We start from the raw sequence: 26341 nt of genomic DNA, 5'->3' as shown, positions 1-26341 counted from the left end.
GCAAAAGATGATAAGACATCGTTGACTGTGGACAGAATGGCAACTGACCGATTTTTATTTTTCCCCAGAAGCAGTGCCACATTACCCCCTTCCAGTGCAGGTCACACAAACTAATTATTTATAAAAAATATACATATATACACATAAGGATGAAATTATACATGCAATTATAAAATGAGGCGATTCGGAGGACGACTACCCCTGCCATAACGAATCACAATAGGCTCGCTGGTTTGACTGTCACTGTCTGTGACAATGTGTGCTGGTTTCACTCGTGCAATATTCACACATACATTTCTTGCTTTGCATCTGATGGTGATAGAGTTATTGGGCCTTGCAGCCACTTCATGGGGCCGTTATATGGGCGCTGCAAAGGTTTCTTGACAGCATTGTTGCAAAGGAAAACATGAGTGGAATCAACTAGTTTCTTATGGATGAGCGTTTTGGATGTATTGTGGTGAGATGCTGGTATATATACAGGCAAAATTTTCAAGAAGTGTTGTCGTAACTTGGTGAGCAACTGTTTATCATAAACATATGTGTCAGAAGCTGAGAAGAACTTGCCAGGGAGTTTGAGTGATTCACAATATGCCAGTTCAGATGTGGAGCATTCCAGCTGCTTGTACACCGCTCTTAGTCCTAGAAGAATGATTGGCAATACTTCCACCCAATCTGTTGAGGAATGGCACTTGATCGCTGCATGGGCGGAGATACGGGGGGCGTGGGGGGCATTGCCCCCCCAGTGTCAAAGGTGGAGTCGATTGATCTTATGTATATATGAATTGACATCATCATCGTGCCCCCAGCAATAATGACCTTGCCCCCTAGACTTCCAAGGCAATCTTCGCCTATGGATCGCTGCTTTAAGGATGCAATGGCACCCTTCAATGGAACCATTCACTTCCAGATGGTATGGAGTGGTACGATTTTGTTCAGGCCCCAGTATGTACTTTGCCGAGAGATCAGAATAGATCACTCTGAAATCGTCAGCCTTGATCAGTAATGATCACTTCCGGTACTTCAAACCTTGCAACCCAATCATTTATGAAAGCCTTAGCAACAATCTCAGTAGTAATATTTGCTATTGGAATGGCTTCAGGCCACTTTTGACAGGTGACGACACTTCGGCCCAATTTCTGATTTTTTTTTCTATGTTTGGCCTTACATATCTGTCTGTGATCATTGTAACAGTGGATTTAACGCCTTGATGCGCTGGTTGATGATTAATTTTGAACACTGCTAAATGATATTGTTTTGGGACATACGGCCGTGGTTTTGATGTCAAGGTGTCAAAAAAGGGTTGTGATTTTCCAGATGGGGTAGGTAGCTGTTGAAGAGTGAGTGAAGATAGCATATTTCTGTCAAGCAACTGCTTCAGTTCAAGGTCATTCCTGCTTTGGTGTGATGATTACTTTATTTAAGGAAGCTGCTCAAAACAGATCCTGTTTGTAAGTCTGGCATTGGTTGTAACACGGAGGGGGAGGGTGGGGGGATACAAAGTTTGGTCATTTCTCATGTGTCTGGATTTAGAAATCTGATGTAAGCTGTAGAAAAAATATTTTTCCATTTTTCATGGCACACATTCAAATTTCTTTTTTAAGAAACAAAATAATACAATGATAATATATTCAGCACTGTTAATAAATAACTGGGCACTGAAATGATGAAATGGGAATTAAATTACTGAAACAAACCTGGAGGCACATCAGTCAAAAACAGTACATCTCTACCACTGCATCCTATCTGCTGTAAAATATTGCTGTAGCTTTGAGAATCCCACTTATGACCAATATTGGTATCAAAATGACCATCAATAAACTAGCAAACAAGACACAGAATACAATAATGAAACAAGTGTGACACATGGATACTTTATTCAAATTTATTATCATGAAAAATTATTTACTAGTTTCTGAAAATTAAATTAGCTGAATACTGTAACTGTAAACAGGGTGATTCACAAAACCAAGTTTATGTAAATTTAGTTTATCTTACCTTTTTTTTCCTCATTCTATTATTATCTTCAATTTCGATCACACACAAAAAAATGGGGAAAATTACTACTCTTAGCAAAATTATGTAATAACATTTATGTCCAGATAGAATACCTCCCCCAAAAAATAACTTTTCCCTATTACCTTGAAAAAATAGAGATAGAGGGATTGGTTGGGCCACAGAAATTGGTACTACATTTAGTTGTTCACAATCTTTCAAATTTAATGTTTTTTAACTGCATATGTTGGATTTTGAAACTAAAAAAATATTTTTTCTGTGGCTGTGAAAGTACAAATCATGTTTTATGCTGATCAGATTTCAATTATCTCTAACAAAAGAAAGGTGAGTGATGCTGAAGATGCACATTATTGGGGTAAATTTTCAGCTGTCTCTTAACCCTTTCTGTAGCTTTATAAATTTCACTGATCCGCATTATAATAAGCACAGTGGAAATAACCAAACTCTCTGTAAAATGCCACATCTTTTTGAAAGTGGAAGACTTTTCCTGATTTTATGCAGTTGATAGTGCTTTCCCTCCAACTCAGATAACAATAAACCCAAGAAGAGAAATACTCTAGCCTTTTCTATTATTTATTTTGTGCATATATTCCTTTACTACCTCAAGGGAAAGAAAAAAATAGGTATATATTTCAAACACCATCTTTTTTATTCTGTCATCAAAATGAGAACAAAAGCTGGCTCTGCCCACTGGCTGTTGATAAATAGGTTGGGGGATGGGAAAACATGTTCAAGTAGGAAATGAACACAACACAGTATTTGGCATGGGCAGAGCTATAGGGGGCATTTCCGCCCCCAGCATCAAAGGTGGGGCAGTCTGATCTAATGTATGTATGTCTATATGGACTCTATCATCATCATGCCCCTCAGACTTTCAAGTCTATCTGTGCCTATGGTCTCTGGGGCTTGTCATTGCCAAAATAAATATTATGACTTGCAATGAGAGATATTAATGAGCTGTATCTTGGGCAAGAATACCTGAAACTCTTTATTATTTCGGCAAAAAAATTTTAAAAATTAATAGGACATTACCTACTTTTGGGTCTTCCTCATTTAAAATTTTTAAAAACTCTGCCTAACAATATCTTTAACATACTCTTTGACTACTTAATTTAATTGTATTGCAAATGATGAACTTTCGGAATCATTGAAATTAGCAGTTGTCTATTCAAAAGTCAATTCATAAAAATTATGATGCAAAATGATCTCATTAACTTTCAACCAATTTTAGTTTTATTGTCTGCTTCAAAATTTTTTGAAATAATCTTTAAGAATAGAATTTTTTCTTTCTCTATCATATTCATGTAGGAAAAAAATACTTTTTTGTACTAATCATTATGGTTTCCTTTCAAACAGAAACACAGAGACTACACTTTTGATATTCACATAATATATAGTTGAAAAGATTGATACATCAAAAAAGACTGTTGTAATTTGAGAGTGTGGACCACCGTGTTTTGTTCAACAAATTTATTATTTATAGTATCAGAGGTAACACACACAAATTAATTGCTTCTTATTTTAAGTCATGGATCTGATATAGTCAAAGTTGGAAATAATCTTAGTAACCCATTTGAAATAATGAAAGGAGTACCTCAAGCTCTGTTCTGGGACTATTGTTATTTGATATGTTCATAAATGACCTATGTAACATTGAATTAACTGGTAAAATAATCACATTTGTGGACGACACTGTACTTGTCTATTCAACATACGATAATCACATGATTTATTGACAATTCATAATTGGTTTATCAGTAATGACTTGCAAATAAATATAACAAAACTACTTCTCCTCTATAGCTAATGCATACTTTGACCATAATCTGATGTTCCATAATATTTCTACTTGTAGCTGCCTGAGTTTCAAACAGGTTTTAACAGTTGAAAATCTAGGTAATCGTATAGATCATAACCTCAGATGGAAAACTCATGTAAAATATTTGCAAAACAAACTTTCTTATGTAATTTACAAACTATTTTACCATTTCATACCATATGTAGATCAGTTGTTCAGATTACTGCTACACTACTTGCTATTTTATTCCAAACTATTTTACCATTCTAAGCTATACATAGGTCAGTCATTCAGGTTAACATTATAATACTCGCTATATCATTCCCTATATGATTAGGCTATCATATATGTAGGACCAGACATGGTCCAGGCTCTGTCCCGTAGGAAAGTCCGGCACCCAGAGGGGTAGGTTTGGCCATATGGGCTGGTGACTTTATATTTCATACCTTAATGCAATAATAAAACTCCAAAAAAGAGCAATAAGACTCATAACAAATGATTTTTCAACACCTTCAAAATAACTTTTTCACAGTCTTGGAATCCTTCTTTACATCATCTTTACTTCTACAAATCGATTTTAATTATTTTTAAAGACCAATTTGCTTTTCCTTTAAACAGTTCTTGTTTCTCAAATATATAGAATAAACAATATATATGCACTACAACCAATTCACAAAACAATTTTGAAGAAGCATTTTTTTAACCTTATCCCGAAATTTTGCAAAAATATATTGCCTGACTACTAATTTATCACTGTTTAAAAAACACATATGAATCTATTTTCAATCAATGATATCGAGATTTGATTTTTCTATGCTCCTTATTCAGTTGAATTATGAATCCACCTCATTCTTACATAATGTGATATTATGCTCTTTTTTTTATTTGCACCAATTTTAAAATCATGAAATATGAGTGTTTAATGAAATTGCACTTCCCATTGTTGCCAATAAATTAAGAAATATTATTTATGAGAAAGTATTATAGGCATTAATGATCCACATTCATCAATAATTTTTTTCTCTCAGAATTTATGAATTTTTTCCTCATTACTTTTGCTATTACAATGAATAAAAATATGTGTGTGGTTTTATTACCATTCATTATGAATTTTCATTGTATCAACTAGTATGGGTCTTACGACCCCTTGGCTGATTTTTTCCATCTTGAATTTTTGTACGAAATGAAAAGAATAAAATGAAATGAAAAAAAAAATTATGCAAATTTGATCAAATAGTTATATTTTAATTCTCTAATTTTATGAAAATGCAACTTACAGACAGAAGGTTGCCATATAAACTATAACAGAACAGCAGTTTCTGTGCATCTATGCTCCCTGAGGAGTATACATAAATCTGTTTAGATTCTTTCCACTTCTTTAGCATGCTAGGAACATCCTCAAATAAGCTATGAAATGAAATCAAATGTTCTATGAATATGCAACCATGCTCATCAAAACCATACCAAATCAGAATTAGATTAAATAGCTGCAAAAAAAGAAAAAAAAAATCAATTTTGAAGAAATATTTTAGCATGAGAAAATAGGAAAAAACAAAGGATATTTCATAAAAAAATTGAACTGGTAACTACACTGCTCAAAACAATTAGGGGAGCACATGGTTTTAACAAAATTACGCAAAGATGTATACGATAAGTAACATAAAATGAATCATCCATAATTTAAAGCCTAGCAGGAAGAAGAAAACTTCATATGCAAATCAAAGTTCATGATGTCAAAAACCAGAAAAAGGAGATAAGGGCAGAAATCGGGATGTTGCAGAAACGTCTGTTTTACTGCCGTAACTGTAAAATTCGATTGCGCAGTATTTTTTTTTGAGACAAGGTAACTTGAGGATGTCTCAACAACGTGATTTACCGGAATCCATGGCATGGCGTGTTATAGGCAGACTGGAATCCGGGCAAACACATTGTAGTGTCGCGGACGCTGTTGGAGTCGCCAGAACTGTTGTTGCAAGGCTGTGGAATCGATTCCAAGAAACAGGAAATGTTAGACGTCGACCAGGGCAAGGTCGGCCACGCGCCACTACAGCAACTGATGACCGGTATATACGGTTAACAGCCTGTCGAAACAGAACAGAGAATGCTACGCAGCTGCAAAGATGGTTGCTCTTGGCAACAGGACGAAGGGTGTCCAGCCAAACAGTATCTAATCGGCTTCATGAGGGAGGGCTCCATGCACGTAGGCCAATGGTCTGCATTCCGTTGACCCCACATCACCGTGCGGCAAGAAGAAGATGGGCTGCGACCTCATGTCATCCCTTACGCTGGAGCCATTGGAGATTCCTTTGTTTTCCAGGATGATAATGCCCGACCGCATAGAGCTCGTCTGGTGGAGAACATGCTTGAAGCTGAAACAATACAGCGTATGGAATGGCCAGCGTGCTCTCCTGACCTGAATCCAATCGGACGACGCATTGCTGTGCGACCAAGGCCGCCTGTTACTGTCCGAGACTTGCAGATTGCACTTCTTGAGGAGTGGAACAGTATTCCCCCAAAGTCTGATCGATAACCTCATCACATCCATGGCAAACAGGTGTGCAGCTGTTCGAGGAGACCACACACCCTATTAAAACTCATGCATCATGTCTAAACAGTGCTTTTTTTTATCGTTTACATGTAACCAAATTGTTGCCCTAAATCATCTTTTCATGTTTTTTCCATATTTTCAAAGAATTACAGCTTAATTCCAAATTTTTTTTACGTCTTTTTTCTGTATTGCGCATTGATACGCGTGTACTATCCATTGTATGCCAATACGTGGCTGTCTCGCACGGTTTTCTTCACTTTTTTGCTTGCTCCCCTAATTGTTTTGAGCAGTGTATTTGAAAAAAAGAGCATTCAAAGAGAAATATCCACTGTTCAAAACAGTTGAAGGATATGTAATTTTTCACATGGAATTGTGATTTTAAGAAAATTTTGATTTCTAAAATACTGCCTGTAGACATTGTAAGGTATGCAGAAAGAAAAAATAACTAAAAAAATGATTAAGTAAATTTTAATAAATTTTTAGGTGGGAAAATTGTTTATGCTTATTTTTATACATAACAAACAACAAAAAAGAAAATCTGATTCAATGAAAGAAAAACGTTTTTCATATAGTAAATCATTAATAAATCATAAATAAATAAATCATTTCCTCTGGAAGAGGGTGATGTTACACAACTACAAGACATGGAATTAATGAGAAATTGGGAGAAATATTTTTTTCCCAAAGGCTGGGGAGCTTGTCTGTTCATATTTACGACCTTTTCTTTGCTGTCCTGCCTACACCATTTCAGTTTTATTTCCTTTTCTGCGATAATGATCTGAATGTTTGATTTAATTTCTTCTATACACATGTGAATATACATGTTTGTTTGTGACATATATAAATAAACTTGAATTCGAATTTGCTGTGCTCCTGAATAAAATCGGTTCACTGTATTTGGAATATCCAAGGTGGTAATAATTGATGCAAAGTTCTTCTTTCCAGTATGCCCCACAAGCGCCCAAGTGGTAAGATGCTCGTCTTCCACTATGAAGGTTACCATCAAAGTCCATGGGTTTGAATCCAGACATAGACCGTCAGAAGCAATTTCTTTACCCACCAAGCTTGGGGTGATCACCGATGGATGGCGTCTTCATTTCCTACCCAACTGCACTAGTTGGAAACTGCCATATGGCGATATATGACCAGAGTCGGTGTGCGGTAAAATATTATGCCCCACACATGCTCAATGGTCCAAGTCTATGAGACAGTTTGATAAGCTCATTTGGATAATATGCAAAATCTTCCACAAAATGAGTAGAGTACTCTGTAACTATTGCCAACAAAATCAAAATAAATTCTGATTTCTGCAGTGAAAGAGACTGAAAATGATTTAAGAACACTTTCTCGATACTACATATTATAGTCTGTATCCTGTTACTGTAGTTTTATGAGACTCTGCAACCCCTGACAGTGAGTTAAGACCGTTAACAATAGTAAAGCTGTTTTATATACATAAAGTCAACCCTTGGTTTATGGCTTGGTTTACGAACAACAAAAAATTATTCGGTTTATGATCTAATCTCGGTTTATGAGCACACAAAACGGTCTAAATACAGAAAGAAGCATATTTCAGAAGGCTGATATTACATTTTTTATCCGACAGAATTTGGTTGAAGAATATTTCATCAGAGTAAAGTTTCTGCCACCAAATACTATTCCTCTTATCCATCCCATGGATCAGCAGGTCATTTCAAACTTCATGAAGCTCTGAAGAGAGAAACTTTTTTAAAGTTGTTTCGCAATAATATCTGACGTAGAACAGCCACTATACACTACTCAGACGTGACATGCAAACACATCACATCAGAGTAGTGTGTAGGCCTTAACAGTCAGTAACTTCTGGATATATTATTTCATCATCCTACATCGCATAGTTCTTATTTAAAAAGCTTGGCAGGGCAGTGTCTTACAGAATCATCAATTTGACTTGGAATATATTTTGTGGCAAGATAGTGTTGCAAACAAGATTTTTTGGGCTTTGATACTGAGATTATAGATGGTACATTTTCATGAACCCAGACTTTGTCCTGGCATCTCTCTCTGTCAGTTTTCATTACTTTTCATCTCTTTTGAATTATGATAATTTCTCTTATGATAATTTCTTCAGCGTTAGTTTAATGATTGCCATTGGTTATGCACGAGTCCCACGAATGGATTAATTCATTTTACATTGATTCCTATGGGAAAAATTATTTCGGTTTACGAACAGACTCCTGGAATGAATTAAGTTCATATACTGAGGGTTGACTGTACATCTACAGTCAACCTACCAGTCAATTTACTGGTTCTTACTTACATCTAAGTTTGAGACTCCTGTTCAAAAAAAAAAAAAAAGAATTTCACTAAAAGTTAATATACAATAGTGATTTAAAAAAAACAAAAAAAACATATAGACTAGTACTCACTGTCCTGCAAATTCCTCGTTAGCATAAGCTGCTACCCACACGCATCCTTGAAGTTGTTTTAAGGCTGTTGTCTTTCGGTCCAGTGACATTTGCCAAAGTACGTTATCTATTATTGCATTGCAGAAAAGAGAAATTTCATCTGAACTTGGCTTTTCAGGAAGTTCTGGAATTCTGCATGCACCTTCTACATTTTGATGTATGTCTAGGTCAGACTATATATAAATCAAATAATTTTCAACAAAGGCTTATTCAGTTGAAAAAGAAAAGAAACTTGTGAAATAAAATACAGTCAAACAATAACAACAGTTTTTTAAACGACAAAGTTCATTCTCCTAAATCGAAAAAAAAGGTCTCCAAATTCTCTCCTAGACCTTACAGAAAAATATTTCATATGTATATACAGTTACCTTAGAATCAGATCACTTCAAGTTCAAACACAAAGGATGTTTAGAGGTGTTGCGAGTTCGATACCCGGTTCATCCTTGTCAGAAATCTTTCCTGACACAGGGGTACAACAGAAACGGCGACATGACCACAGAAAAAATTGCTACCGCAGGGAGTCCCCCATCGAAGGGTTAGCGCACCAACCCCTCGACGAGTATAAAAAACAAGCCTGCCGTTCGGAATCGGCAATAAATTGTAGGTCCCGGTCTAATTAGCCCTCGTATGCAGAAAATGACAGTGGTGTGACAAAAATGATCAAATGATCCACAACAGATTGGTACTGTTTCCCACTGTTGTACACTGATCAGGTGAAGATGCATTTAGATCTGGTTATGACATTACCTTGAACTTTGAAATATAGAAATGTTTCATAAAAGTTCCCCTTTAAAAATTAAAAATCATGCAACAAAACCCTAACATTTTTGCAAGAAAGGAATTTGTCATGATCACAAGAAAAAGTTGATAAACCATGGAAAATACTTCATGAAGATCAGGCTAGAACTCAGAAAATATGAAAAACTATTACTCTCAAAATATGAACTCAATACGAAAGATACTTTCTTAAGTTGGTGCTCAATAATGTTTTGTATCAGAATGTATCAGAAGCCACTAGGAATACTGCTATTTTGGATTTAGTTCTTACTAGTTTCGAGGATCTTGTTAATCATGTTTTATGGGGGGGGGGAGACAAGTTTTCTTCCAGCGATCATCATGTTGTCAGTTTTCACTGAAACTTTTCTTTGGGTAAGATTGATAACTAAAGACTGGTTCCTTGTTTTCTAAAAAATAACTTCGATGTTTTGAGTAAGAGGTTAGCAGAAGTCTTCAGAGACTGGTTGGAATCATTGTAAGTCAATGGGAAGGATTTCATATGAAGCTGTCCTCTGTTTTGCACAATGTCATACCTTTTGTATGAAAATAAGTGTGTTTGTACATCGCGTCCCCTATGGTTCACGGATAGCGTGTGTAATCTTTATCTTGAAAATAAAAGAGCATTCACAGAGTATAAAAGGGGACGAGGTGACCTGTCATTGCTCTAGGTTGAAAGATGAATCTAGGTTGGCAGATAACATTGGCTCTGACCGCAAATAATTTTTTAGATGCGATGGAAGGGGACAGTTGGCCCCTCTCAATAGAAGGGTATAGGGTAGAGAGCAATGTAGGCATGTGTAGTACTTTCAATGACTTTTTTATGTTGGGGTAATAAAATCTTCAACGATATTCAAGTGGAAGACGTGGAGGTCCTAAATCTTCTAAAAAATGTATATCCAGGCAAAGCACCAGGACCAGATGATATCTATCCCAGTGTCCTCAGGAAATGTACTAATGAATTGTTGGGGCCAGTCGCACAGATATACAGGAGTAGTGTTGCTGAGGGTATCATCCTAAGGGATTGGAAACTTGCTAATGTTGTTCCAATATTTAAAAGGGTACTAGAGAAGCTGTGTCCAATTATTGTCCAGTGAGTTTGACGAGCGCCTTCTCGAAAATTTTGGAGATTATCATCAAAAGGCAGTTTGTGAAGGGGATAGATGAGAACATGGCCCCCACAAGGGGTGGGCTGACAAGGCTCCAGCCCTGGGGTCCGGGACGATTTTCACAATTTTTTTGCTTTTTCATGCTATAAATTCATCGTAAAGGGGCCCGTGAAAGTGTGGTTGGCGGGGGGGGGGGGGGCCCGCAAAAGATCCCAGCCTAGGGGCCCTGCCCCTGCTCTAGGATGTGGGGGCCATGGATGAGAATAATATATTGACGGATAATCAGCATGGGTTCAGGAAGGGGAAGTCATGTGTAACTAACCTCCTTTGCTTCTATGATCACATGACGAAAGCTTTGGGTAATGGCAAGAATGTAGATGTTGTTTACCTTGATTTCCAGGAGGCATTCGGGTACAACATGGTAAACTCTTGAAGTGTTTACATGATAGGGGGCAACTTGCTGAATTGGATAGAATCACAGTTAAGAGATAGGTCGCAACAAGCAGTGCCGTCTTAACGCATGGGCCCACCCGGGCACGGCCCGGGGGCCTCAAGAGAAGAGGGGCCTCACAAAAATGAAATCCAGTTCAAATTTTCTAGGATTTACCAGATAGGGCCTCCGAAAAACCACTTGGCCCGGGGGCCCATGATACTCTTAAGACGGCCCTGGCAACAAGTTATGGTAAACGAGGTTCTCTGGTTGGAGAGATGTCACAAGTGGAGTTCCTCAAGGAAGTGTCCTTGGCCCCATACTTTTTCAGTTTTTATCGATAAACTCGATCAGGGTATCGATGGGTCAAAATAGTGAATAGAATGCTGGGTTTCATTTTCAAAATGGTCTCTTTGCATTCTCATAAAGTCATTCTTCTGCTTTTCCGAGGCTTGGTTCGTCCTGGACTGGAGTATGCTGTAAGGTTTAGGAGACCATACTTACAGAGGGACATAGACTTTGTTGAAGAGCTACACATGTCCTTATTGGCAAACAGGGCTTGAGTTATGAAGAGAGACTTCATTTTTTGAATGTTTATATTGGATGAACGCAGGTGTTGGGGAGATATGATCGAAGTGTTCAAAATTTTCAACGGAATGGATAGGATGGACCATGAATTATTAGCACACCATCAATGGACTGCTTTTACAAGGGGACACCAGTATCGATTGGTAAGGGACAATTCTAGGTTATGGTGTTGCAGGAAATCTTTCTCCAATAGGGTCGTTATAAATGAAATAGCTTACCCCGGGGTGGTAAATTCTAACACAATTGACATGTTTAAAAAGAAATACGATAACATGCAGGGGAAATCGAGAAGCTATCCATACTTAGAATAAGGCAACAATAAGTATTCTTTATGGGCATTGTATAATATTTTATCATGTATACATATTGTTTGTAATTGCATTTTTAATTGGGTTGCTGTGTTTTTGAAGTGTATTACATCCATATATGGATGGCTGAGAAAAAGATGCCTACACAAATATATTTGTGTGGGCATTTTTTCTCAGCCACCTCGTTGGGCATTTCGCCTGTTGTGGCATTGTTTTTGTATTTGATAAAATTATCCAAGATATTGTCTTCAAAAACAAGGAGCTTAGAGTTTAAAATACTTTGGAGAGGCACAGTACACAAGCAATCTTTGACAAGCTAATGACAGATCATCCGATCCAGTGTTTAACACATGATGATTCATTGCTGGCAGATTTTTTTTTTTTGCAAATTTTTAATTTGTAGAAAAATTAAATAAGTGAAGATATACATAAATGTAAAATAACTAAAAAATATATTTTTCAGAAAACAGTGGTGCTGTGAGTATATATTTGTTATTTTTAAATAACCAGTGGAGTTCTCTCTTAATTTTTGTTTGAATTTCCATTATAACGTGATCATCTGATCAACAATCCAAATCAAAAATACAAACAAGATTTTGCCATTTGACAATGTTTGTGCAATAGGGAAAACTTTTTTTTTCAGAATAAAAAGTTTTATATATTTGCATGCAAACATTAAATAAAGTGCTCAGAAAAGAAATATTTTCACTGTTGTATTTTGTTCAAAAAACTTTAGTATCATTGTTTATTTCAATATTATTTATTCTGAATATGAGGGATATACTATTATTTTGAGTAAAACTAATTAAAAACCAGCAAAAATTAAAAAAAATTAATTAGAAACTAATTTTGGCTTTAATATGCAGAGAACTGCAAGAAAATAGAAAATGTGATAATCGTGTTGAAATGATTTTAAAACTGTTGAATGACATTATTATTCTTTTTTATACTTCTCAGTATATGTGGATCAAGGTCACGGGATAGCACAACCATGGAAGAGGGGAAGAGGTGCTGAAGTATGGAAGAATAAAACCTGCTCCCTCAGAGAGAATAATTTTGCAGCACGCTGGAACAAAACTTTTGGCGTCCTTTTCTGAAATTCCGCTCACATTGAGGCAAAATTGGCTATTTGGCCTAGTAAAATACGAAAATACACTATTGGAGCAAGATGGTGCAGGATGTTAATTTTGGCGCAGAGTTCCCACCTTGAGAGCCCTAAAGGGTCCATGGAGCACAGTTTGGAAACTACTGAAATAAGCTATTTACACACACCTTCTAGAACAAAAAAATAATCTTGATTGATTTGTAACTTTTCATTTTGTTAACTTTGTCCACAGATACAATACAATACAAAATACTAGATGCTTTATTATAATAAAGGATGTAATATTTCTGTAATAAGTAAAAAAAGTGTTTTTTTTCTTCTAATTTTAAAAACAGCAAAAAATATTTTGGACTCAGTTTTATGATATTGAATATATATATATTCAATTCACTTTATTATTTTATTTTGTTGCATAAAATACAAGATGAGACAAAATCAGCCAACTTCTAATGTATTCATAAAAATAATAATAATATATACAGGGTGATTATAAAAAAACTATCCCGACATATGGGCCCCTAACTATCATACCATTCACAGAAACTGAATGAAATTTTGGCATAAGGTATTTTGATGTATGCGCTCAAGAATGATATGGAAAACAACAGTGTCACTCTAACAGTTACGGTTACAGTGAGAAAATTTCGAAAATATCAAATGGCAACACCAAGTTTTTTCTATTGGAATGTGATCTCCATTGTGAAAAACCCTAAATAGCGTTCGAACGGCAACTGTAGCATGAAAATCACTGGCGGTAGATAGGCTAAAAGTGAGGACAACCAATAAGGACAGAGAAGCAGCATAAAATAAAGCATTTTATTGTGTTTCACAAATTTTCCACATGACCTTGTGGAGGACTAATCAGGCTGGGATCTCAGCCGAAGAAACGGTGTGAAGAATGAAATGAACATGAATGCTCTGGTGCACGGCAAAGTCCTTTTTACTTTTTCCTTGCCTATCTCCGGGGATTTTTGTGCTACAGGTGCCATTTCAACGCTATTTAGTGTTTTTCAGTATGGAGATCGCATTCCAATACAAAAAACTTGGTGTTGCCATTTGATATTTTCGAAATTTTCTCACTGTAAACGTAACTGTTTGAGTGACACTGTTGTTTTCCATATCATTCTTGAGCGCATACCTCAAAAATACCTTATGCCAAAATTTCATTCAGTTTCTGTGAATGGTATGATAGTTAGGGGCCCATATGTCGGGATAGTTTTTTTATAATCACCCCGTATATATATATATACATATTTTATTAGCTTCAAACCTCCAAACAAAAAAGGAGCACATCTTTCCCCCCCATGCACATCTTTGTAAAACAGCCACTACTACAGATAGCACCATGGCCCTCACTAGAGCGGAACTGATAGGGTTCTACCTCAAGAGTTGCTCAGTTTGTTTTTTTCTAACTATAAATTCACTTTAGAAGGGCCCATCAAAGATCTCAGTCTAGGGGCTCTGCTACATGATGTCATGGGTAGCACAGAAAGGAATTAATTGGAAAGATAACTGGTTAAGGCAAGCAAATTTACCTGTTTCTGAAGAGCTTCAATTATCACACCTACATCATGTTCTTGCCAATGCTGTATAATAAATTCTCTTATATTTTTCTTGATATATGGAAATAAGACATCCTATTCAAATAAAAACTAAATTGTAATGAAGCGCATTTCAAAAATTAGATTCATATTTAGAGAGAAGTGAGAAAAGACAAAAATGGTCAAGACAGAAAAACATACTCATTAACCTTCACAGCGGCAATATGACGAGATATCTCATCTAACTTGATGTGCTTCACTTTGGCAATCATGAAATATCTGGCTTCCTTGAAACCTTCTGATTTCAGCTATGACGAGCCCAGATAGTTATGTTGGTTTTATGTTCAAGCATGTTTTTTTATTCCCCCCCAACCTATTCATCAACTGCCAATGGATGGAGTGAGCTTTTGTTCAAAGTCTGATAACAGTACACACATTAACATGTGTGACAGTACACAGTAAGAGACATGTTTTTCCCCATCTTTTCAAAGTAGTATAGGAATATGCATACAGAATAAATAGTATAAAAAAGATAGAAAACTTCTCTTCCTTGTTTTTTTATTATTATTCTTGGTTTCGGGGGTGGAAGGGGGGGGGGAAGAAAGAAATATTGCACAAAACCGAAAAAATATTCTTGAAAATAGGAGGCAGTTTCTAGAACAGGCATCTTCAACACGGTGCTCCCTGAAACACCTAGAGTGCTCGATGCTCATGTTTGATTTCGTGCTCGTGAGCACTTGATCAACACTCCTATTAAACATCTTGTACAAATTACATTCAAGGGCTGAAATCATCCTAATATCATGCATTTGTATGTCAAACTTGCCATAAGAGTGCTCTTTTATTGATGATGGGATACAGGCAGTGCTCGCGACAAGAAAAAGGTTGAAGACATCTGTTCTAGAAAGTTTATTAATTTTCACCATAGCAGTTATAATGCGGATCAGGAAAATTTCAAAAATCACTTAAAAAGGGTTAGGCAATTTACCAACTCAAAAAAAACAAACAAAAAAAAACCAGAAATTTGTTTCGGAAGGGGGACCAAAGTGATAAAACAATAGACTTATGCATGTTATTCCATGTGTATCAGCCATATTCCGACATTTTTGGGGGAAGGAAACTGGACCCCCCTGAACGTATGAGCGATGAAAATGAGGGAAAGAACAGCATATATTAAGGGACAAGCTTGGAGACTTGGCTTGGACAAGAAAGGAGTGGTCATTTCTTTGTAATTTTTTACTATATCATTCTCTCTTTTATTTTCTCTCAGTGGTTTTGAATTCAAATATCTCAGCAAATTTTGCACTTAAAAACATGGAATTTTTCAAGTTAGACTCAGGAGAGACAGGGCTACAACTTTGTGGTTGAAAGTTAGACCAATAAAAAAAATGAAATTCTGAAGGTTGATACATATACAGCCTTAAGTTGCCATAAAAGAAATAACATATTCAAAATGAGCACATTATTTAGGTACTTTTCCAATTGAAAGTATGTTTCTATCATCAACAGTTCACGAGTTACTTCAGCTAAAACAGGCTTAAGTTTTCACCCATATATAATGCATATTTTTCTAATCTTATTAAAGTGAACATCAGGTGAATGTTTCAATTAATTGGCCATATTCATTTCAATAAAAATGAAATTTACACGTAGAACTGTTATTTAGTCATCAACAGACTTATTTGGACACCTCATGTATTGACAAATATAGTCGGTAATATGTGTTCATTGCATTTACATCCATTTGTCTTATGATTAGAGCCCAGAAGTTTAGGCACTAAAACTGGTAGAAATAGGCACTTAAGAAAAGCATTTATAACTTATGGAAGGAAGAAAATGTAACTAAAACTAAGGTACTAAGGGTCCAAAAAACTAGCTGAAAAATTGGTAGAACCTGACCCATATACTGTTTAGTTATAGTTGCAGTTTATATTAACTGCAGTGTTTTCCACGTTAAATTTATTTCAAGCCGAAAATAAAATGTTAGTGGACCCTCAGGATTAAGTCAATTCCAGGACCACCATTTGACCACCATTACCAGATGCAGAGCCCAAAGAGAAAATGATCTGTGGAGCTTCTCCCAGTTGCAAATAATTCTCGTTTATTTGGAATAATCATACAATTTTTATAGTTGAAACATAGCTACCTTGTTCTATTGTTGTAAAAAAATTACTTTTTTTTATATCACCACACACACCTGAGGGTGACTCTAGTCAATTTCATTAAATACTAAATATGTGTGCAAAATAAATAGTCAAGGTTGTTTGCAGTGTATTTATGATGTAAAAAATAAAATCAAAACAACATGGGCCCCAAAAACCTATCAGCTTCTACCCCACCTTGTGTGAGCCATGACGTCAATTGATGTTCTAACAAATTGGTACATGTTGGAATGTGTGTGTATGTGTAGTGACCCTGACGTGAAGTTTGTTTCTGTGTAATGCTTGTTATGTGTAGTGCTGTCATCTGCAATAAATTGTTTTTAAACTATGAGTTTTTTCTCAACTCATAGTGAGTGAAGTGTAATGAATAAATAATTATATCGTTGTAGGCCTGTTGCTCTCTGCGGCGAGACTTTTTAACAGGGAGATCGGCTCGCATTCGCACCTCGAAGTTAGGAACTGCAGAAATCCAACTTCAGCCGACCACCACTGGGGTTGTAGTAGTAGTAGTATACATATTCCAATACCTGAATGAGACATATAATGTGAAAAAAGTGGAAAAACAAATTTCTAATTTTTCTCTGCTTTTCTGGGCTACATGAGCTACATTCATCTGAAACAAAATCATACAAGTCTAACACCATCTGGTCAAAACAAAGTTAATGCATGGCAACACCAAGTTCCCTATCTCTCAGATTACTTATATACGCTTAAATGGGGCTGGAAGGTGGGGGGGGGGGCTTTTCTAACACAGAGAGTTCAAAAATAAAATCATCATTAAAATGCACAATAAGCAAGTATAATATCTATCATTTTAATTGTCATGTATGAGCATAGCCACTGCAAAGGCTAAACAACATGGGGCCCCAAAAACCTATCTGCTTCTACCCCCCTTGTGTGAGCCATGACGTCAACTTATGTTCTAACTTCCAGTCAAAGCTGCATTAAGAGTAAGAGACCACTGGAGGCAAGCGGCTTTGCTTGCAGTGGTCATTATTATGGAGTGAGGGCACATGTGTGCTTGGAGGGGGATTGACCTGGCTTATCAAGAGATATTGAAAGAATAGTGTTGAATTGTGATAATTGTGGAACATTCAGGAAGAAGCAGAATGTTAAAAAACCACTGACAAATCACTCAATTCCTAACAGACCTTTTTCTAAAGTTGGTGTTGATCTAGTGGAATTCAGAAACAAATACTATCTTGTATATTGGCTGACTATTTCTCAAAATGGATACAAATTGAGGGGATAAAGGACAAAAGTGCATCAGAAGTAATTAGCACACTCAGGCCTCCTTAGTAAATCTGGGGTACTAAACCAAGTTGTCTCAGACAATAACCCTTTCAATAGCTTACATTACTAACAATTTGCTGACACATGGAATTTTGAGTTCATTTTAGCAAGTACCGGGTATCCCAAAAGTAACAGAATAGCAGAAAGATAAGTAGGAATAGCTAAGAGCACGTTTAGGAAATCCAATGGCGATAAAGAGAAGATTTTCACGCCTCCTCCTAACATGAACTTATCGCCCCCTCAATTAATGTTTAATCGTCCGCTAAAAACAAAATTACCCATTTCAGAAGAATTGCTCAGAACTACACTGCTCAAAACAATTAGGGGAGCAAGCAAAAAAGTGAAGAAAACCGTGCGAGACAGCCACGTATTGGCATACAATGGATAGTACACGCGTATCAATGCGCAATACAGAAAAAAGACGTAAAAAAAATTTGGAATTAAGCTTTAATTCTTTGAAAATATGGAAAAAACATGAAAAGATGATTTAGGGCAACAATTTGGTTACATGTAAACGATAAAAAAAAGTACTGTTTAGACATGACATGATGCATAAGTTTTAATAGGGTGTGTGGTCTCCTCGAACAGCTAAGACTGCTGCACACCTGTTTGCCATGGATGCGATGAGGTTATCGATCAGACTTTGGGGAATACTGTTCCACTCCTCAAGAAGTGCAATCTGCAAGTCTCGGACAGTAACAGGCGGCCTTGGTCGCACAGCAATGCATCGTCCGATTGGATTCAGGTCAGGAGAGCACGCTGGCCATTCCATACGCTGTATTGTTTCAGCTTCAAGCATGTTCTCCACCAGACGAGCTCTATGCGGTCGGGCATTATCATCCTGGAAAACAAAGGAATCTCCAATGGCTCCAGCGTAAGGGATGACATGAGGTCGCAGCCCATCTTCTTCTTGCCGCACGGTGATGTGGGGTCAACGGAATGCAGACCATTGGCCTACGTGCATGGAGCCCTCCCTCATGAAGCCGATTACATACTGTTTGGCTGGACACCCTTCGTCCTGTTGCCAAGAGCAACCATCTTTGCAGCTGCGTAGCATTCTCTGTTCTGTTTCGACAGGCTGTTAACCGTATATACCGGTCATCAGTTGCTGTAGTGGCGCGTGGCCGACCTTGCCCTGGTCGACGTCTAACATTTCCTGTTTCTTGGAATCGATTCCACAGCCTTGCAACAACAGTTCTGGCGACTCCAACAGCGTCCGCGACACTACAATGTGTTTGCCCGGATTCCAGTCTGCCTATAACACGCCATGCCATGGATTCCGGTAAATCACGTTGTTGAGACATCCTCAAGTCACCTTGTCTCAAAAAAAAATACTGCGCAATCGAATTTCACAGTTACGGCAGTAAAACAGACGTTTCTGCAACATCCCGATTTTTGCCCTTATCTCCTTTTTCTTGTTTTTGACGTCATGAACTTTGATTTGCATATGAAGTTTTCTTCTTCCATTTCCTGCTAGGCTTTAAATTATGGATGATTCATTTTATGTTACTTATCGGTATACATCTTTGCGTAATTTTGTTAAAACCATGTGCTCCTCTAATTGTTTTGAGCAGTGTAAGCTAAACAAGAATGTGAACCACTTTTTGAAAGAAAAGCAAAGAAAGCATCTTATATTATGACAGAAATGCTCACCCCTTAGGAATTTAGGAATTATAAACAATGGTGAAAGAGTAAGAGTTTGGAATTTCAATAAGAAACAATGGGAACCAGCAGAGATAGTTTCAGCTCACAAATCTCTAAGATCATACATAGTGACAACACCCTGTGGTAGAATTCTGTGAAGAAATAGAAGTCATATTTGACCATCTCAGTGCCGAACTTTAAAATACAATGCGTCACAGGAGTTGTTTGATGACCTGAACATTGGTTCTGGAAACGATGAACATACCCAAAATGATCAGCATACACTGGACTGGGGAGACTCTGGATACGGATGCTAATCAAAAGGTTACTGGAGTGGGGAGAATTTGTAAATGCCCAATATATTTCAATGACTATGCAGCCTAAAAATTTAAGAGACAGATGTCATATATGAGCATAGCCACTGTAAAGGCTAAAGAGGCCAGTGGTCATTATTATGGAGTGAGAGCACATGTGTGCCTGGAGAGAGATTCAATGTTAACTCTGATATTGTATATAGCAGCGGTTCTCAACATCTTTTTTGATTCGCGGAGCCCTGTGGTAAAATTTTTTAATTACTGATTTATTTTTACTATTTAAAAATATTTATAACTATTTTTTAAAATTTTACTGTTTTTTTATTTTCCTCAAGCAGCCGCGGAGCCCCTGGAGAGTGCACAAGGAGCCCCAAAGGCTCTGTGGAGCACCGGTTGAGAACCGCTGGTATATAGTAACTAACTGAATAATATAAACTAATGATACAAAATGACCTGTATAGTGTAGATTTATTAGTAGGGGCATGACATTAATATTTAATTATGGCATTGCATGCAATCATTCAGAAATAATAATTATGATAATAACCTGCAGTACTTGGTGGTAATACTCTGGTGATGAGCACTGTAGTATGGAAAAGAATAAAGAAAACTGTTATTCACAAAGAGCTAGTTATGTTATATATGCTGCAGTGTTTCTAAGAAAACATGAAGCTTTATTGGCACCCTTTTAAACCAGTATTTCATGCGTTAAGCAGCAGTATCATGTAATAAGGTGGTACATTTTTCAAAGATCAAAATGGCACATATAAAAATAAATGAAATACCACTTTTTGTGCAAAGTCAACACAACACTCTATAAAACTCAAGCCCGTAGCCAGAAATTTGGTTCGGGGGGGGGGGGGGGGGGGACCAAAGTGATGGAACAATAGATTTGGCCAACTTTTTCCTTTTTTTTGGTCATTTTCTCACATTTTGGGGAAGGACCAGACCCCCAAGTCCCCCATTCGCTACGAGCTTGATAAAACTCTTTTCATTGTGTATGTCAACTAATTTTGTAAGATGAACAATTATTTTCCTATACTATTTTTTTACTCTTGTCTGGGGGAAGGTGGGGCAACATCTGGAACCACTACTACAAGAAACTGATAACTGCACTGCAGCCGGCTGAAAAAGCAAAAACAATGATTATAAACTCATAAATTCCCAAACTTACCTTCACAAAACTTATAGACGTAATGGTTCCTTCAATATCTAATAAAACACATTTTACATCGGAATAACTAACCATTCTTGTTAACAAAAAAAAGTATAACAAACAACTCTCTTTGGTAAATACGTTGGTACACAACTGAAAAAACAGAAATTAGTATCTAAATCCGAATATTATTAGAACCAATATACACCCGTTTCAAACTTAAAATTATTGGCATTGATTGAGACGAAATGTCCACATTAAGATTTGTTCAGTAGAGACCAAAAACTTTTTGTTGGAAACAAAGCTGTATTAAGATCTTTAAGACAGCTTTGAATAGAAAAGATAACATAACAAAATATTGATATCAAAATCTTCACATGGACTGTTACCATAGCAACAGAAGCATTGTGAGATCAGTAAGAGGAGGTATAGGTGAGGTGACCATACGTCTCGTATTTACCGGGACAGTCCCGGTTTTTTTTTCTGTTTTTCTGGCTGTCTATATAGACTTTTTTGCAAAAATGTATACGTATTTTGAACAAAGCCAACTTGGGTCTACGTCAAAACATCGCGAACAAAAACATCGCCGTGACAAAAATATCGCCAAATACGTCAAAACATTGCAGGTCAAACATCGCACGTCAAAACATCGCCTGGAAAAAAGATAGCCACATGAAAAATTTTAAAATTAAAAATTTAATGGATTCCAAATTGTAATGGAAATCACCTCACCCCTTTTTTTTGTTCAACTGGTAACCAAAGCGTTGTGACCAAAGCTGCACTAAGAGAGTGCCTGAAATTTTCAAGCGGCTTTGGTTGTGACAAAGCCAAACTGTAATTGTGTGTGTGTTCGACTTGACTGTTTCCACACCTATTAGTTTTTTTCTCTCAACTTCCTTCGAATTCGGCCTTTTTTGAGTAATGGACAATGACCAGAGAGAGTTCTTATCAATTTTGTATTATACAAAGGTTTTTTTAACAGCCGGCTGATGTGAAGATATATTTCCCGCAGGGGCAGTTGAATTTTCTCTTCCCAAAATATATCTTTGCATCAGCCAGCTGTTAAAAAACCTTTGTATGGATAATGACATCATCCTCGGATTCTGTATTATCTATACCCAGATCCATTATTAGGCGCTTTTTCAGCTGGAGATACATTTTCGCACCACCCCATCATGGAAATATGGTTTCCAGATTCCAAAAAAGAGGGGTACGGATTTTCTGGTGAACCGTTAAATTAATTAACCATTCACTATAGTTTTCTTCATCAAACTGCAATATTCGTTGCTACTACAATAATTGAGCTGTGGCGACTCTTTCATTACCAGGATTGTTCGTAGAAGAAATTATTCGTTTTGTAGACCAACGTGAATTTAAATTTTCTTTTAGTCTGGTCGTACCCTGTGCGGAATGACAAAAAAACATAGTACCAAAGTCGCATAGGCCCACCCAGGAACGGCCGGGGGGGGGGGGAGTAAAGTGCCTGGAGTCCTCATGATGATGATATCTGGTATTCAGGTCATTTAAATCATCATCTATGGATTTACATGATTTTGGAGAAAACGTATGTAAGTTGATAGGCTGGTGCAATAGCGAGTAGCATAGCTAGTTTGGGGGGGGGGGGGCACCTGTTTTTCACTTTTCCTGAGGGTCCCTCATGCTATTAAGACATCCCTGCATGAAACCATATAGAACAGCGGTTCTCAACCTCGGCTCCGTGTGCACTCTTCAGGAGCTCCGCATGCACTCTCAAGGGGATCCGCGACCACTCAAAGAAAATAAAGAAAGCAGTAAGTTAAAAAAAAAATAATTACCATATTTTACTTCGTATAATCCGCGGAGTATCTGTTAAAAAAGTGGTTAAACATTAAAAAATGCGGTTTATCTACCGCTACGGATAACCTGCAGAAAATGATGTTATCAGCCTCTAAAATATGACTCTCCCCGGGGTGTAGCCAGAAATTTCGTTCGGTGGAGACCACTTTCATTGGGGGGGGGGGACCAAAATGATAGAGCAATAGATTTGGCCATCTTGTTCCCCTTTTCGGTCATTTTCTCACATTTCGGGGGGGGGGGGAACTTGGGGGTCCGCCCCCCCCGCTTCCCCTGCTACGCCCTTGGATTCTCCTAGTTATGGATTCGATGAAAGCTCATATTCAAGAAAACATAAAACACGCTTCAAAAATTGTGGTGCTTGTCTTTCAGTCATACCTAGTAGTTTGACTAAGAAGTTGCAGAATTTAGATTCATGAACATAAACAGGTCGTTTAAAAGCAAAGTTAGAGCCTATTGGGAAAAGTGGATAACTGAAGGAATCCATTCCTATACAAAGGCGGAAAATTACACCGAGCTTCCTATGCTGATGTATGCTAGTGGGTTAGTGGGGCTCTTTAAAGAAACGTCATAATCATTATCAGCATCACTTTGAGGAACAGGCACAAGATGATCCTCCATACAAATCAATGTTAAAATTGCCGATTTCACTGTAGAAATGTTGAAATTCAGTGGGAATTTCCATCACATCAATAATTTTACAAATTGAATTGAATTCTCTATTTTCGAAATATTGAGTTCGCTTGGAGATACGAAGAACAGAAAATTAAATATAAAATAATTAGAGGGTCTTACTTTTAAGTTGGATATTCATGCAATAACAGTGATTTCAATTTTTTAGTTATATCTTCTCAAGTTCGAAAATGAAAATTAATGTCTCCGTATTGTCTTATAATATCCAACGGCGTAAATCCATACAGTTTAGGATATTTTGAAATTAATTATCCCATAAATTACCTTGATATTTAGGGAGCCCGTGCCGCCCTTGCTCATGACAATCAAAAATTAAAGAAATTTTTAAAATATTTTTGCAAGGAATTTAATGCCATATCGATAAATTTTTGTTTGGAGCATCAATGGGCATAGGGGACCCCTGTGCCCTTTCTAGTGCCGTCTTAACGCATGGGCTCATCAAGAGAAGGGGGGGGGGCTCACAAAAATGAGAACCGGTTGAAATTCTCGAAAATTTACTAGGTTAGGTCTCAGAAAAATAACTTAGCCCGGGGACCTGGCCCCTTTCACAAGACCGGCGGTTCTCAACCTTTTTTGACTCACGGAGCTTTTTCTAGTCTAGTGTATAAATGTGTATGACGGAGCCCCGTAGGCAATTTTTTATTTATTTATCAAAGTTACTGATTTACTTTTATTATTCAAAAACATTAATAATTTTTTTTTTCAAATTTGCAGTTTTTTTATATTTTCCTCGAGTGGCCGCGGAGGCCCTGGAGAGTTCACACGGAGTCCCAAGGGCTCCGCGGAGCACCGGTTGAGAACCGCTGCTCAAGACGATTAAAACTTAAAGATATATTTAAATCTAGAGCCTGTGCATTCTTACATGAAGATAATCATATTATCTGTGTTATATACAGGGTGGTAACTATCGACCGCCCAATAATTACACACGTGATTTCAATTTTCAGAAAAGTGTTTTCAATTTTTTGATTTGACCCATAACGCGCTTTCAAAATTGATGACGTCACTTCAAACTCCTACCAAATTCACCAAACGTACACCAAACGTATAACTTGGCGTTTTTGAAAATGCTTAAAATGTATTAACCCTGAAACAGAAATTCAAAAAAACGAAAGAGATATAAAAACCAGTTTTTTTCCTCCCATTTTTCAGGAAAGAGAAAAAACTTTTTTTACAAGTCAAGCAGAATATGTTCTTTGCACCAACAACTCCAGATTTAGAGAGGTTATATAGATTAGCATTAGTTATTTTGTTTTGCTCTCCAGAAAGTACTGCGTTTATTTTTTTTGTTATAATTTCTAGTTCACCTTCTCGGACGTTTACCACCACGGGGGTACCAATCTAGAATACTTGTGGTCCATCTGTTGTCCTGTCTTCTTGCAATATGTCCAGCCCATTTCCATTTCAAACGTTTAATTCTTTCCATGATATCATACACCTTTGTGTGGGTCCTTATCCAAATGATTCGTTTTCTGTCTCTCCATGTGATGCCTAGCATACATCTTTCCATGCTCCTTTGTGTTGTCTGTAGCCTTTGTATGGTCTTGCTTGTGAGTGTCCATGTTTCAGCTCCATAAGTTAGTGCTGGTAGCACACATTGGTTAAAAACTTTTCTTTTCAGGCATAATGGCATGTAAATCTTCAGAATTAGACAGATTTTGCCAAAAGTGCTCCACCCAATCCTGATCCTTCTGTTTATTTCATTAATGATTCCATTGTCCATGGTAATTTCTTGTCCCAGGTATACATAGCTTTCTACATCTTCTATCTGTGTGTTGTTGAGCAAGATTGTCCTTTTCAATGCAAAGGGGTTGAACATAACTTTAGTCATTTGCAGATTCATTTTCAAGCCCGCCTGAATACTTGCCTTTGCCAATTCTTGTATCATTTCCTCTAGTTCGTCTGGATTACTGCTGATAACAACAATGTCGTCAGCAAAACGCAAATGGTTGAGAAATTCTCCATTTATTTTAATTCTTTTTTATCCCAATCCAGTTTTCTGAATACTTCTTCTAAAACAGCGGTAAAGAGTTTTGGTGAGATAATATCACCCTGTCTGACTCCTTTTTCGAGTTTAATCTTTGCTTTTCCTTTATTGAAATGAATCGTTGTAGTTGCTTTGCCATATATTTTCTCACGATAGTAAGAGATGTAAGTCTTCTGTACCTCAATTACATCTAGAGCTTTAACAACAGCAGATTTGAAGACAGAGTCAAACGCTTTCTCAAAATCATTGAAGGCCATACACAATGACAATTCGTATTCCTTGTGTCTCTCTGTAGGTTCCCTGATTGTTTGGACGTGATCCATTGTACTGAATCAACTTCGAAATCCTGCCTGTTCTCTCGGTTGAGCTTCTTCCAATTTGGATTCAAGCCTATATGTCAGCACTTTGGTGAAGATTTTATAAATTACTGATAGGAGACTGATTGGTCGATAGTTCTCGATATCCTCTTTTTCTCCCTTTTTGTAAAGAAAAACCATCATTGCGTTATTTCAATCTTCAGGTACATGCGATTTTGTGAGACAATTTGTAAACAAGGCGGCTAGCATACTGGCAAATTCTTCTCCTGCTTCTTTAATGA

General features: G+C 36.9%; 2 protein-coding genes across 4 annotated transcripts in view; one reads left to right on the top strand and one right to left on the bottom strand.

Annotated features, from left to right (window-relative positions):
* Nucleotides 1-13383, top strand: part of LOC149080555 (kinesin light chain-like) — a 172264-nt gene extending 158881 nt beyond the window's left edge. For 2 of the 3 annotated variants that reach the window (XM_089239669.1, XM_089239662.1), the window contains one exon: nt 12973-13383. In XM_089239669.1, coding sequence (XP_089095795.1) covers nt 12973-12999 — 27 coding nt within the window. In that variant the 3' untranslated portion in view covers nt 13000-13383. Of the gene's footprint in view, nt 1-12478; nt 12493-12972 lie in introns of all 3 variants that reach the window. The other variant, XM_089239663.1, reaches the window with a different exon arrangement.
* Nucleotides 1-21641, bottom strand: part of Enoph (enolase-phosphatase E1) — a 37409-nt gene extending 15768 nt beyond the window's left edge. Inside the window, exons 1-5 of the mRNA XM_089239670.1 lie at nt 21249-21641; nt 14656-14757; nt 8768-8979; nt 5089-5218; nt 1695-1818 (exon numbers count right to left, since the gene is read on the bottom strand). Coding sequence (XP_089095796.1) covers nt 1695-1818; nt 5089-5218; nt 8768-8979; nt 14656-14757; nt 21249-21323 — 643 coding nt within the window. The 5' untranslated portion in view covers nt 21324-21641. The remainder of the gene's footprint in view (nt 1-1694; nt 1819-5088; nt 5219-8767; nt 8980-14655; nt 14758-21248) is intronic.
* Between the last annotated feature and the right edge of the window lie 4700 nt (nt 21642-26341).

This window comes from Pholcus phalangioides, unplaced genomic scaffold, assembly GCF_987345545.1.
Source record: "Pholcus phalangioides strain wild (caught in Gottingen) unplaced genomic scaffold, Ppha-v1.0 ptg000011l_1, whole genome shotgun sequence".
Classification (NCBI taxonomy): domain Eukaryota; kingdom Metazoa; phylum Arthropoda; class Arachnida; order Araneae; family Pholcidae; genus Pholcus; species Pholcus phalangioides.
Note: the sequence above shows the minus strand (reverse complement) of the source record. Positions and strands in the feature narration are given on the sequence as shown.